A 12,944-nucleotide genomic window follows, 5' to 3' on the forward strand; every position below is an offset into this window, starting at 1 on the left:
CTTCGTCTGCCACCGTAGTACCCAGTTCTTTACCACAAGTCACCATCTGATGCATCCTCGCTTTCAAGGACACATCCGGGTAATTTCCTGCATTCTTGGTACTTGCGTTCTTGAGAATTGGAATCGAATTTCGGTAGAACGTGACGTAGAACGTGCCCACGAGAACGTAAGAACGCACATTGAGAAACAGCCTCTGTTTCAATATATAGCCTGCACTCAGTGCTCAGTCAGCGCTGTGTAAGCAAGCGGCGCCCTGTAGCGGTCTGAAAGTATAATCCATTATCCATTATACTACTATAATACAGAATTTAAAAGGGGGTTTTGTTTCTTTGGTTAAATCTTTTTTATTTTTCCTTGATTTGGTTGATATTTCTGTGTAATTTCCCAACATATGCATAGTATGAGTTTTTAATGTTCTATCATATACAGTGCATAAGTGTAAAATGTGAAATCTGTTGTTTTGAACTGCAGAAACAGAATTACAGAAATATTTTTTAAGTACACAATAGCCTTTTTTCTTATCAATCATCATGTTATCATATTTAGATATCTTTTGTATCTTTGTAATCTTTTCTATTCTATATAATTCTATTGATCTTTTATTGTGGATATTCTGAACGCAGCGATCTCGAGACGTGTTTTTCTAAGTTTAAAACTACGTTTAACTTGACACATTCAGCTAAAAACAGTACGTTTATGACACAACTATCTACAATCTAAAAGCGTCCATCTGATGCATGTGTACAGTGATGCGACAGATTGAAGAATTCAACTTCAAAATAGATTGCTGTGGACTGTAGGCCCACAATATTAAATATATTGACTTCTAAAACCACTATTTGTATTGTCTTATCAATGCTTTAATCATCTGCCACAATAATGTCATGCATTTTAGCTATCTGAGTTATTGTTTTTAATAGGTGTTATACTTATAATTATTTAAAATCAACTATTTATAATTATTTAATAATTGAGGGCCTTTCTCAGCAAATATTTATATATATATATATATATATAACAGTACCTCCAGTCTAATTTCTAATTCAAAAATCCCGGACAAGCCCCCACTTTACGTTACGACCTCAAGATATTTAAAAAGGAAAGGTAACGTACAGTACATAATCAAAAATGAGTGAACAAGGCCACTGCTGTGAACTAAATTCACTCAGGACAATGTATAAACAAAATCAAACGACGTACCAACCAAGGTATATAACACGAAACAAAGCGACAATTAATAAAAGATACGAAAACGTAACACATAGTGAGACAATAACACATAATGATGCTGCTTTGCTGGCTGGTGCAAGTCTGTCGACTCTCTTTTCTCCTCCTCATTGGCGTCTTTTATCTGCTGATTTCAATCAGCTAAATCTCAACAGGTGCGTCACCCTAAGAGAAAAACATCATGCACAATCAGAGATAGAGTAACGCCAGAGGAAACAAGGGAGGGGGCGACAAAAAAGATGAACATAAGACACAGATAAAGCCACCGACCGTAACAATGTGATTAATTGCAATGAGTTCTATTAATTAATCGGCATATTGTGTCATTAATATGATTATTGATTGACAGCCACACTTTTTATTTTTGGACAAACATCAGAGACAAAGGTGCAACTTCAAACACATAATGAGAGTAAAGGAGCATCTTAGTAATACAGCGTTCCTGTGGGTAGATCAGAGAGATCAGATATGTGAAGAATATAGGAATTTCTGTTTATAGTTTCGTCTCTCTCTCTGCAGTGTGTGTTTGGAGTCGCCAATCCTTTAAGATGTTCCTCAGTGTCTTCCTCCTGACAGTGATGTTGGGAATCTGCATGCTGGCCGCAGTCAGGCAACTACTGAGAACAAGAAACTGTTCATGGCCGACAAACACCAACCAACAGTTTGAAGACAGCCATAAGGTACGTTTAGTGAATATATTAGACTACAGGCACGAGGCCGCAGGTAATCACAGCTGTGCTGATTTATGGCCGTTAAGCATGATTGCGAGTGTGATATTGCTTTTATACAACAGTTAAAAGAACAAGTAAATTTAACAAATTTGAAAAAACTAAGGACAGTCACAAAAAAACCCATTTGTGCATGGAACTACTTTCTTATGCCACGGATCTGCCATTAATAGTTTTGACCTAATATTGACCTTAAGTCATGCCAGTCTATTGCACACTGTTGCAACTCAAAAACAAACACAAAGACAATGTTCAGCTTCATTTAACGAACCAAATAGCTTTCAACTGTGTTTGATATAATGGCGGGTGATTGTCTAGTACCAAATTAGCAATTTAGCATGATTACTCAAGGATAAGGTGTTGGAGTGATGCTGCTGTCTAGATTTGATCTAGTGATGGTGCTGCTTTACATCAGTAATGTCCTGACTATACATTAAGATCAGTTGAATGCCACTTTGGTGACGTAAAGTACCAATTTCCTTCTGAAACAGCTAAATCTGTCCATTATTCCAAACATTGTGGTGGCTGTGGCTCAGTTGGTAGAGCGGGTCGGCCACTAATAGCAGGGTTGGCGGTTTGATTCTCGGCCCACACGACTCCACATGCCGAAGTGTCCTTGGGCAAGACACTGAACCCCAAGTTGCTCCCAATGGCAGGCTAGCGCCTTGCATGGCAGCGTATGAGTGTGTGTGTGTGAATGGGACACAGTGTAAAGCGCTTTGGTAACCTCTAAGGTTAATAAAAGGCGCTGTATATGTGCAGATCATATATATATATACTGTATATCTTGATTATAAAACTAAATATTTTGTGTCTTAAAACAGGATTCAGCATATGTTCCCACGACCAACGAGAAAACGATAACATACCGGAGGGACCGCCTCCCAAACCACCCGGTGGAAATGCAGTCACACATACCCAAGATGCCACTGAACGACATCTGGCAATGAGGGGGTTCAAAGGTCACTCCAGAAATGCCTCCAAAACAGAAGCACTACCTAAATGAATTCACAATGTGTATTTTTTAGTTTTTCGATTTTCAATGCGCTTACTTAGTGAAAGCAATATCCTGTGTGGTTTTGTGATTCCACGTTTGTATTTCTTTTTTATTTAATTTATAACGGCATTACATTTCTGTTGTTCTGACTCCATACAGGAGGCAAATTCATAGAGGACGGTACACAAGCATGCATAAATACGTGAACTCAACCGTACTGATGCGTTTTAGATGCGTTCACCTCAAAGCACTCGGACCAGTTACCTCTAATACGGTCTATATTTTAGATTGTCTCTCTGGTAGTGCAGAGTTACTGAATGTTTGTGTTTGGATGTGAGAGTGTATTTGTGATATATTTTTATTTGTTTTAATTGTTACTTGACAATACACTACAGACTGTCTATGTTCGGAGTCGCATACTTCCATTCTACTCATACTGGTTTTACAGTATGTATAGTGCACACAGAAAGCGGATTTTCTGTATACATGGAATACTTAAAATACCATTTCCAGTGTGACATATGAACCGGAAGTACTATGAACCATTAATTTTTTTATTTTATTTTTTTTATTTTTTTTTGCATTATTGAATTGGACCAAAATTGGGATAAAAGTGCAAAATAATCATTTTTTTTATTACCGAGATGATAATTGGACATCACATACAGAATTAAACATAATGTAATGAGTTCCTGTAACAATCATAATTTTTTCAAATAGTACACAGTATACAGGATACAGTGTAGTATGTAGTCAGCAGTATGCTTGTTTTCCATTCCGAACACAAACATTTTTATTTCTGAGATAACTAAAAGCCACTCGCTGAATTAAACAGCGTTTATTGCTGCGTACACTTTTTATATACTGTTTAAAGAAATAGTAGGCTGTATACAGTGCAGTGTGCCTTAGGCAGGGTAGTATTTCATTCTCAGCCTAACCTGCCCTGCTGACTGGTATTAGTATGCCACCTAGTGTTTGACACACTCATAACCATTCCTATCTTTCAGTGTAGCAGTGGGATTTTTTTATGTAGTTTAGATGGTTTTTTTTTAGGCATTTTGATTGTGAAAATGGCATTCAGTCCTATTGACTGTGTCAGTATTGAAGCACAGATCTAAATTCAGATCTCAAATATGAATTAAAGGTACACTACATAAATGTTTTCAGCACTTTTCATGCTCAAATTATGCTGCACATTTACCCGCATCCCTGATAAAACTGGAGTTTTTAGGTAGTTTCTTCCGAGTATTTTAGTGTATGTTCTGATTTGTGCATTGCGAGTTTTGTGTTAATTATTTGCCTGCTGGTCGGTATTTACTGTATATCTGTTGTCATGTACTACTGAGGCCAAAATACTGGACGACAAGCCCAATGACGCAGCGAGTAATGGCACCAACATGCGTGGTCACCATAACATTCCTGTGGCTAAAATAAATCTAGTTTTAACACAGTGTTTACATCAAGCAAGCACTAAAAAAATATTTATTTTTAGTTCATCTTTTAGCTTTTTCAAGTATTTTTTTTTTTTTAAATAAATGCTTCGTTGATTATTTTGTATAGTGTGAACAACACCTAGTATAAAGCAATAATGGTGTTAGCATGTGTAGGCTGTGAAACAACTCTGACTGATTGTAGTTTGTGTTTGAGAATCACAATACAAGCCTCACACAAGCCCTTGATGTTTTACTTTTGGTCTGATTTCCTGATTAAATATTCAACAATACAATAAAGATCACGGCACAATGTTTCTGTTGAATTCTTTGATAAAACTCATTATTTAACCTTATACCATTGTTGAGATATTAAGATTAATATAGAGTAATTAAAAGAGTAAATCAACTAAGTAGGGTCAAAATGATGATTATATTTGCTTATATATATATTTTATAATGAATATTGATGTTAAACTTCACAGAACGCATTGCAAAGATAGCGTGATCTATTTGCACGGTGCAATATTAGATCATCTGAATTTCCTTCTTTGAGCAGCGACACTTGTCATATCTAGTCTGGACTACTGCAATGCTCTTCTGGCACGTACAGACTCTGCAAGACTTCACTCCAGCACCTGATTCTCGTTTTGTTCCTGTTTCCGGGTCATGTGATGTCCTGTTTTCCCTCCATGTTTATGTGTCTTGTATTCATTGGTTCTTAGTCTTGTCATTGGTTCTTTCATGTAATTGGTTTATGCTTATTGTCTTGTTATCTTGTTTAGAGTTCTGTTTGTTCATTGGTTTATGTTTCCCCATGTCCATGTATTTAAGCCCTCATGTTGCCATTGTCCAGTGTCGAGTCATGTCATGTCGATAGTCAAGTTTCAAGTTTATGTCAAGTTCAATTTATGTGTCATGTTCATGTTCACCCGTGTAGTTAGCCTTCAAATAAAACTGCACTTCGTCTTCGTCTGCTCCTGTGTCCTGCCAGCTACAATACGTTACAACATCTTAAGATGCATCTCTTTCATGAGCACTTGAGTCCCAATCCTACTAATGCACTTCCTAAAAAATAACATTTAAAAAATCTAATTAAATTGTCGCTGCACTCTTTCACCACTGTCTCTCTATTGTACTTCTCTGAGCAATTTGAAGCTTTGTATTGCAGCACTTCTCACGTTATTGCCAAATCCATTTTGCTGTAAGTCGTTTTGGATAAATGCATCTGCTAAATGTAAATTATTGGTTGGATTTTTAGGATTCTTTTGCTTTTATTCTCTGCTGTAATAGAATAAAATCACATTTCATTGAGATACTGCTGAAGGAGGATGTTACAATGAGAACTAGCAGGGGTGTTCAACAACAATGGGGCATGATATTACGGAGATTCACCCCACTTACTTCCACTTAGTCGTTTGAACCGCCCCGTACCCCACTGGAATCTACGCCCCTGACTGTACATCATCCCTCAGAGCCTCCTTGTCATTCCCATTCAAAATCAAAAATGTTGCTGCTGTATGAATAAGCTGAGGTCTGTATTTTATGCATCGGTTGCTTTCAGTATATGTAGGCCTATAGCATGCATAACATTTTATTTAACCTATTATTTAAATAATATATCTGGAATGTCACGGCGGGTTAGCATATAAAATCACTTACTAAACTTTTCTGTGTAAAGTTATATCCAATTTTACAACTTACACCCTAAAATGACAAAAAAAAACAATGATTGAATCAACTTTACAGCTCAAATAACACTCATGCTTTAAGTGAAGAATAAATTATAAGATTCATATTTCTGCCTTTAAATCTCCACAAATTGGCTCCATTCACCTCCATTGAAAGTGCCTCACTGTAACCGCAAATATTGCTTTTTTATTTTTTTTAAAGAAAAGGAAGGAGGAGTCTACACTATATTGTGTGTAATCAACATTATTATAAGTATTGCACACAGACTATTCCTTTAAGGGGGAATATTTAATGAATTTCAGCTTCAGTTCCTATGATGACCACTAAGAGGCGCTAAAGACTAGCAGGAGAGCACTGCTACAGCGAGGTTCCTGCTGTCTAGTAAAATATCAAATCATTTTGATTAGAAATAATTGAATGTAAAGTAGTAAGAAACACAGCTAGAGCTGTGACTGTAGTGTTAGAGAGTATATTTGGCGCTTCCAAACACACAGTTTCCATAAAGGTCCTATGCTACAAAATTGAATTCCATTGAAAATCATCTGCAGCAGAAATAAAATGAAAATAAAAACATTGCTTTTAGTAGAAGATTAATGTTAGCATGACTACATTTTTTCTCTTTGAGACTAGATATGTATACATTTCTTTTATCTGAATAAAACGGCATTATTAGCAATGCCAGTGACTTAAATAGCATTAATAATGTATGTTGTCTAATAAATAAACATTAAGTTCAATATTTATTTAGACAAATTCTTCTATTATGCTCTAAAATGCTGTTTGCTTCTTAGCATGTGATCTCTTCGTAAATTCTCTCACACTATTTTGCTGAACGACATGCTGAGACAACCTTTTTATCCAGTGTGTAAAGATCATATTTGACTTGAAAACACAAAATTCCTCAAATTATAGATATATCTCCAAACAAATGATGCATCTAGATTATTAACGGCACAAATACATGTATTATTGTCGCACAGGTGACGTAACAGTGTTGTGATTCTATTTCATGAATGATATTTGGGTTCTAAATCTTTTCGGAAAAATGCGCGCGTGACAATTTCAGTATCAATAACAATAAGAATAACAACAATGCACGAAACAAAATGACAAATGAAAAGCCCATATAGATCACCCATGCCGCCAAAACAACTCTGACTTTATTACGAGTTTTTAAACTTAGTAATCGATCAGTAAATACAAATACACATGCTCCATTAAATAATAATAAAACCAAAGATAAACAAACCTGATCGAGTTGATTCGATCCTGAAATCATAAATATAGATTGAAAGTGCGACTCTGATAGACTTCAAAGCACAAATCAAACTCAATGATAAATAGAGTTTCAAGACAATTCTATGTACATTTTCCACTTTGTATTCACTGTTCGGATTCACTGTTATATATATATATCAACTGCACAGAGAAATGATCACTAATGTACAAAACAATGCTCCGTTGACACTTTAAATCTCCAAATGTTGTATAGACCTGGTTTTTATGTGAGGCAAAAGACATAAGCACCAAAAATAACAATAATAGAATTCAGCTGTGCAGTCATTCAGAAAAAAAACAACTTAATTTTCATAAAGTGCCTCAATTTGTTGACAGCAAATGCAGCGTAAAAATAAGACATTTCTGCAGTATATCTCATCTGAAGCTGCATTATGAAGTTTAATTAATTGTTGGATCCATATATGACTAATTAAAATCTCTTTATCACCTGAGAGAGACCTTCTGAAGATACATGGCTGATAAAACACATTTAAAAATCTCAGATTTAAATGCATGGGGTTATTTCTTTTGAACCCATCTGATAATTAAGCCTGACTATTTGTTTTACTATTATTTATGACGACGTACAATTATTGTGGCTGCGAAAAGTAGCCTATCCGCTCCATTATCTGCTGTGATACTCAAAATATTGACATTTTGGGGTAGAAAAAGATTGGGAGTGATTATATTGTCATTTTGAGGTAAAATGTGTCATTTTTAGGATTGAATTATGCATGCATCAGATGGTTAATTGGTGCGTCCACATCTTGACCAAATGTTTGCAAAAATGATGTAGCATATTTTCAGTTCATTTGTTCAGTGACTGTGCCCGTTCTGGACGGGTTCTGTCTTGTGGATCATTTCGGGGGACTGACAGGATGGGCTGCCCGGTACACTCTGTTCGCTGTCGGTCTCGCTGCCCTTTTTATCCCCGTTCGACCCGGGCTCACCGGCGCTGTGCGTTTTCACGTGTTTACTGAGGTGGTCGCTGCGCATGAAGCGCTTGTTGCACACCGGACAGGCGAATCGTTTTTCCCCGGTATGTGTGCGTAAATGCCGCTGGAGCTCATCGGACCTGGTGAAGCGCTTCCCACAAAACAGCCAGTTACATACGAACGGCCTCTCGCCGGTGTGCCAGCGCAAATGCGCTTTGAGATGCGACGTCTTCCCGTATACCTTCCCGCAGCCCGGGATGTGGCAACTGTGGAGCCCCTTCCTGCGCAGGCTGGCCCCAGCAGGCCCCAGTCTCTCCACCTCATGGCAGTTCGGACAGTCACAGGTCGCTCTGCCTGAGTAGCGCCTGGTGGTTGAGCGGGGAGATCCAGCCAGGGTTACCGCAGGTGGCCCGGCTAAAATCGCGCCATTTGCGCCAGCTATTGAATTAGGACTGGTTTCTGAATAAGTAGCTGATAAAACCGGTTTGAAGCCGTCCATCAGGTGTTGCCCACCCGTGAGAAGATGCTGGGTCGGGCTGGCACTGAACGCGGAATGGGTGAAGGAAGAATAGTCTGAGTTGTACCCACTCAGGGGCGAGTGCAGAGAGGTTTGGAGCGCGGCGCCGTTTGCGCTTTGGACATCAATCCAACCGGTGCCCACGTCCCACCAAGACGACCCACTACTGGTGCCCACGTCCCCGGCGGAGATGCCAGCATGCGCGGATTTGAACCACGTCTCATACGGGTGCGCAACGCTCATCCTCGGGTAAATCCCCTGCAGAGTGTCCACTTTAGAGATGAACACCGACTGCGCGCTCGGGTCTGGAGAACTGTTGACGACTGAAGTCTGAAACACAGGGTAATCGTTTCCAAACGGGCTTGTGGAGGTGTTGGTGCCCGCTAAGGAGAAGGAGCTGTTGGCGCTGAAGGAATCGTTCCGTTGCGCACCGAAAGGCGAGAGAGAACAGCTGCTGGGCGATGCGCGCTTCCACGGGTGAAAACTTCCTTTTCCAAACGCGCCGCTGTCCGAGCAGGGACTCGAACTCCCGATTTTATTACAGGTCGCTGCTAACATGGCCAATGGAGTGGATCCAACCCTAGGTTCCTCCTGAGACCATAAAAACAACAACAACAGATGCGTCAAAGGATGGATCAGGATTGTCTCTACCATTGCCTCATAAGAGTACATTTAGTCAAATTTGCATGCACACAGAGGCACTTTATAACATACATGTGCAGGGCTGGACTGGGAAGAGAACTCGGTTCTCCCGATGGCCAGTCCGCCCCTGTTCGGCCCAAAAGTGCGTCGGCCCACCGGAAAAATGCCCGGTATGCCAGAGTACCAGTCCAGCCCTGCACATGTACCATTTAAACATATCTTTAAATCGACAAGATGCATTAGGTTAAACATAACCAACTTTGTTTTAATAACCTTTTCAGAGCATTTAAATCAAAGAATATCCCTTTAGCCACACAGTAAAACAATCCAATAACAAAATAAGTGTACAATTTAAGTCTCCAAAGAGTTGCATTCGTTTCAATGTAACACACAGGTTACATTTTTATCATTAAAGGAATGTTCTGGGATCAATATAAATTAATCTCAATCAACTGCATTTGTTGCACAATGTTGATCATCCCTCCTTTACACTGAGGCACTTACAATGCAAGTCAATGGGGCCAATTTTTGGAGGGTTTAAATCCAGATATATGAAGCTTATAATTTTATTAAAGCACTTACATTAATTCTACTGTTAAAATGTGCATATTATTAGAGATGTAAAGTTGTTTAAATCATCGCTATTTTTTACGGACGTTTTAGGGTTTGTGGCATTATGTCGACTTGGCGATGAAGTAGTACAATTGGCTATTACTATACACATAAAATGTTAATAAGTGATTTTATCACACTAAAATCATGTTAACACACATATTACTTATGTCTTGTGACTATACTTTAGAAACACTGTGTATTTTAACGTTAACAGATTGGCCCCCCCATTCACTTCTGTTAAGTGGCTCACTGGAACCCAGATTTTAGCTTTTCTAAAAACGAAAAAAAAAAAATCAAGGACACTTAGAAATACATTTTAAGATTTGCTGGTGGCAATGCATTCTTATAAATAAAGATTCTAGGAACCAAACATGGGTTTACAGCCTTATGCCATCACAGAAGCCTTTTACGTTCCAATTAGAACTTTGTGTTTGTTCTTTAGACTGATCTGAAGGACCTATAATGTGACATCAGGAACTTTTGGAATCTCCAAAGACCAACTCAATATGTTTCCACACCGCGTTATTTGCTGAACATAATATCCTCGAAGAACTTGAAAGGACAATTCCTTCAAAGAGGTGTCCAAAGAAGTTCTTCAGTGAACCGTTTTTAAAGAGTGTAGGCTACTGCAATGCAACAGCAAGCTCTGCAATATTACGCATCAAAGCAGAAAGACAATCTAATGCAAACACCAAATATATTTTACAATTTTAGTGTTGAGAAATGTAAGAAATATTTTTTTTTTTTACACGGACACAAGAGATTACTCACCCCAAGAAGTGAAGTTGCCATTCCACGAGCGTCCGCGCAACTGTGGGTAGGTCTGTTTTTGGAGACGTTGAGCGCCCACCGCTGCACAAATGCGTTCGGCTCGGGCTTTGAAGGGCCACTGGATCCCATGCGACCAATCAGATCGGCTGAAGCTCTCGGGAACTCTGCATTCGGTCAATGATGTCATCGGCGGAGCTTTTGATGACACGTTGCGCTTGTAGTTGTTTACAAGTGCAGGGGCGGGCGCGTGAACCTTTCGTGGACCTTTTTTTAACTGATGGGGATACCGTGTAAGGATAACTCATATTTTATGCAAATGAGATGAGCGTTGGGATTTCTTAAGATTTTTGCACTTATTTAAACGCTATCAATTGTAGGCTAACTATCTCAAAATGTATTTGCTCTTTTTTCGTGGGAACTATAAGGTCTGTGTTTTTATTGGTGCTGTTTACCCAATTCGTGCGTGTTGATCCGTCTCCATCAGGGGCTCGTGGGTCGGGTGAGGGCGTGGCAGGGTAACTCAAGGGGGTGGAAGTGGGAGTTGCACGTGGTGGAGCAGCAGCTTCTCAAACAAGAGGATATGAAGTTCCTTCCCTTATGAAGTTACTCTTTCATCTCATTCAGAGCAGAGATGCATGTGTGCTGAATCCACAAGTATTCCTGCACTGATTTCCTCTGGCCCGATTGGCTCTTGTTTTTCGGAAGCACCATTTTAAATTGTGATTTATGGGATAATTGTGGTAAACATTGAAAATGCATGCAATTAGCATTTGATACAATTGTTTAAATTACAAATTATATTATCAGCATAAAAATTTGAGTGACAGACTGAATTGAAAATGAACATAATTAACATGTTATCCCGTGAAATGTTTTAAAGAGCATTATCTGTACTTCAATTTGCATAATATATTGATATTCTTAAAATGTGTGTGTGTCATGAATTTGTTTTGCTTTAAATGAGCTGTCCGTGCAATTCAATGATGGTTTATTTTCAGTTTTAAATATAAAATAAATAAATAAGCAGGAACCCCCTGTACTTGCAATTACACTATGAAATAACTGAGGAAACAAAGAACATGAACAGCATATTTGTTCATTTGTGGCCTGTTTGGGGTTCACGTGCGCTCAGAGGGGAAGCCCATCATCAACACGCAGTGCACGTGGACTGCATGCGTTTAATTTGACTTTCAAATTTAATAAGCAGGTGAGCTTTAATCACGCGCAGTTTTATTTGTTTGATATTAATGTGCATCTTGACCGCGTTCGATCATTGCCGGACAGCTGATTAAAAACACGCGCATGGATCAATTTAACTGTTGCAGTTAATGAAATAAATCATAAAACACGAGAGTGATTAAAGCGTTACAAACTCGTTTTGTTATTATAAAGTAGTAAAAACCTCCACAAATTTGAGTATACTTTTGCAAATGTGTTATTGATGTTTCTTGTTTTGTTTTCTATCTTTTATTTTTGTCACCGGATTAAAACAATGTTTGACTTTCGTGTAATCTGAGCATTTTATTCATAATAATATAATAATAATAATAATAATAATAATAACAATATAATATAATAATAATAATATATATAATAATAATAATAATAATATAGTAATATAATAATATAATACTAATAGTAATAATAATAATAATAATAATAAAATAATATAATAATAATAATAATATAATAATAATCTAATAATAATAATAGGCTAATAATAATATAATAATAATAATAATATAATAATAATAATAATAATAATATAATAATAATATAATATAATAATAATAATAATAATATAATATAATATAATATAATATAATAATAATAATAATAATAATAATAATAATAATAATAAAACCGCGCCATATCTTTTCAGTCATACAGGTGATTGGTGAAGTTAACTAAAGTTCAGAGGTCATCATACATTGTGACCTGATGCATGTAGACCTGCACATATGTGTGTGTAGGCCTACTGAAGATGTCTGAACAGATGTCTCTCTCTCTCTCTCTCTCTCTCTCTCTCTCTCTCTCTCTCTCTCTCTCTCTCTCTCTCTCTCTCTCTCATTTCGGCTCGATGCGTTTTGTCGGTGCTCGATGGTCCGTGAT

General features: G+C 37.7%; 2 protein-coding genes across 2 annotated transcripts in view; one reads left to right on the forward strand and one right to left on the reverse strand.

Moving 5' to 3' along the window:
* LOC127650576 (integrin beta-8-like) overlaps nt 1–5,314 on the forward strand; it is a 29,949-nt gene extending 24,635 nt beyond the window's left edge. The window contains exons 14-15 of the mRNA XM_052136077.1: nt 1,747–1,907; nt 2,780–5,314. Coding sequence (XP_051992037.1) covers nt 1,747–1,907; nt 2,780–2,905 — 287 coding nt within the window. The 3' untranslated portion in view covers nt 2,906–5,314. The remainder of the gene's footprint in view (nt 1–1,746; nt 1,908–2,779) is intronic.
* A 2,582-nt stretch (nt 5,315–7,896) lies between these two features.
* On the reverse strand, nt 7,897–10,898 carry LOC127650989 (transcription factor Sp8-like). Its single transcript, XM_052136679.1, has 2 exons — nt 10,833–10,898; nt 7,897–9,395 (listed from the first exon to the last, which is right to left on the reverse strand). The coding sequence occupies exons 1-2, from the start codon at nt 10,851–10,853 to the stop codon at nt 8,169–8,171; spliced, it is 1,248 nt and encodes a 415-aa protein (XP_051992639.1). The 5' UTR covers nt 10,854–10,898; the 3' UTR covers nt 7,897–8,168.
* Nucleotides 10,899–12,944: the final 2,046 nt, after the last annotated feature.

Source organism: Xyrauchen texanus, chromosome 10 (genome assembly GCF_025860055.1).
Source record: "Xyrauchen texanus isolate HMW12.3.18 chromosome 10, RBS_HiC_50CHRs, whole genome shotgun sequence".
Lineage (NCBI taxonomy): Eukaryota > Metazoa > Chordata > Actinopteri > Cypriniformes > Catostomidae > Xyrauchen > Xyrauchen texanus.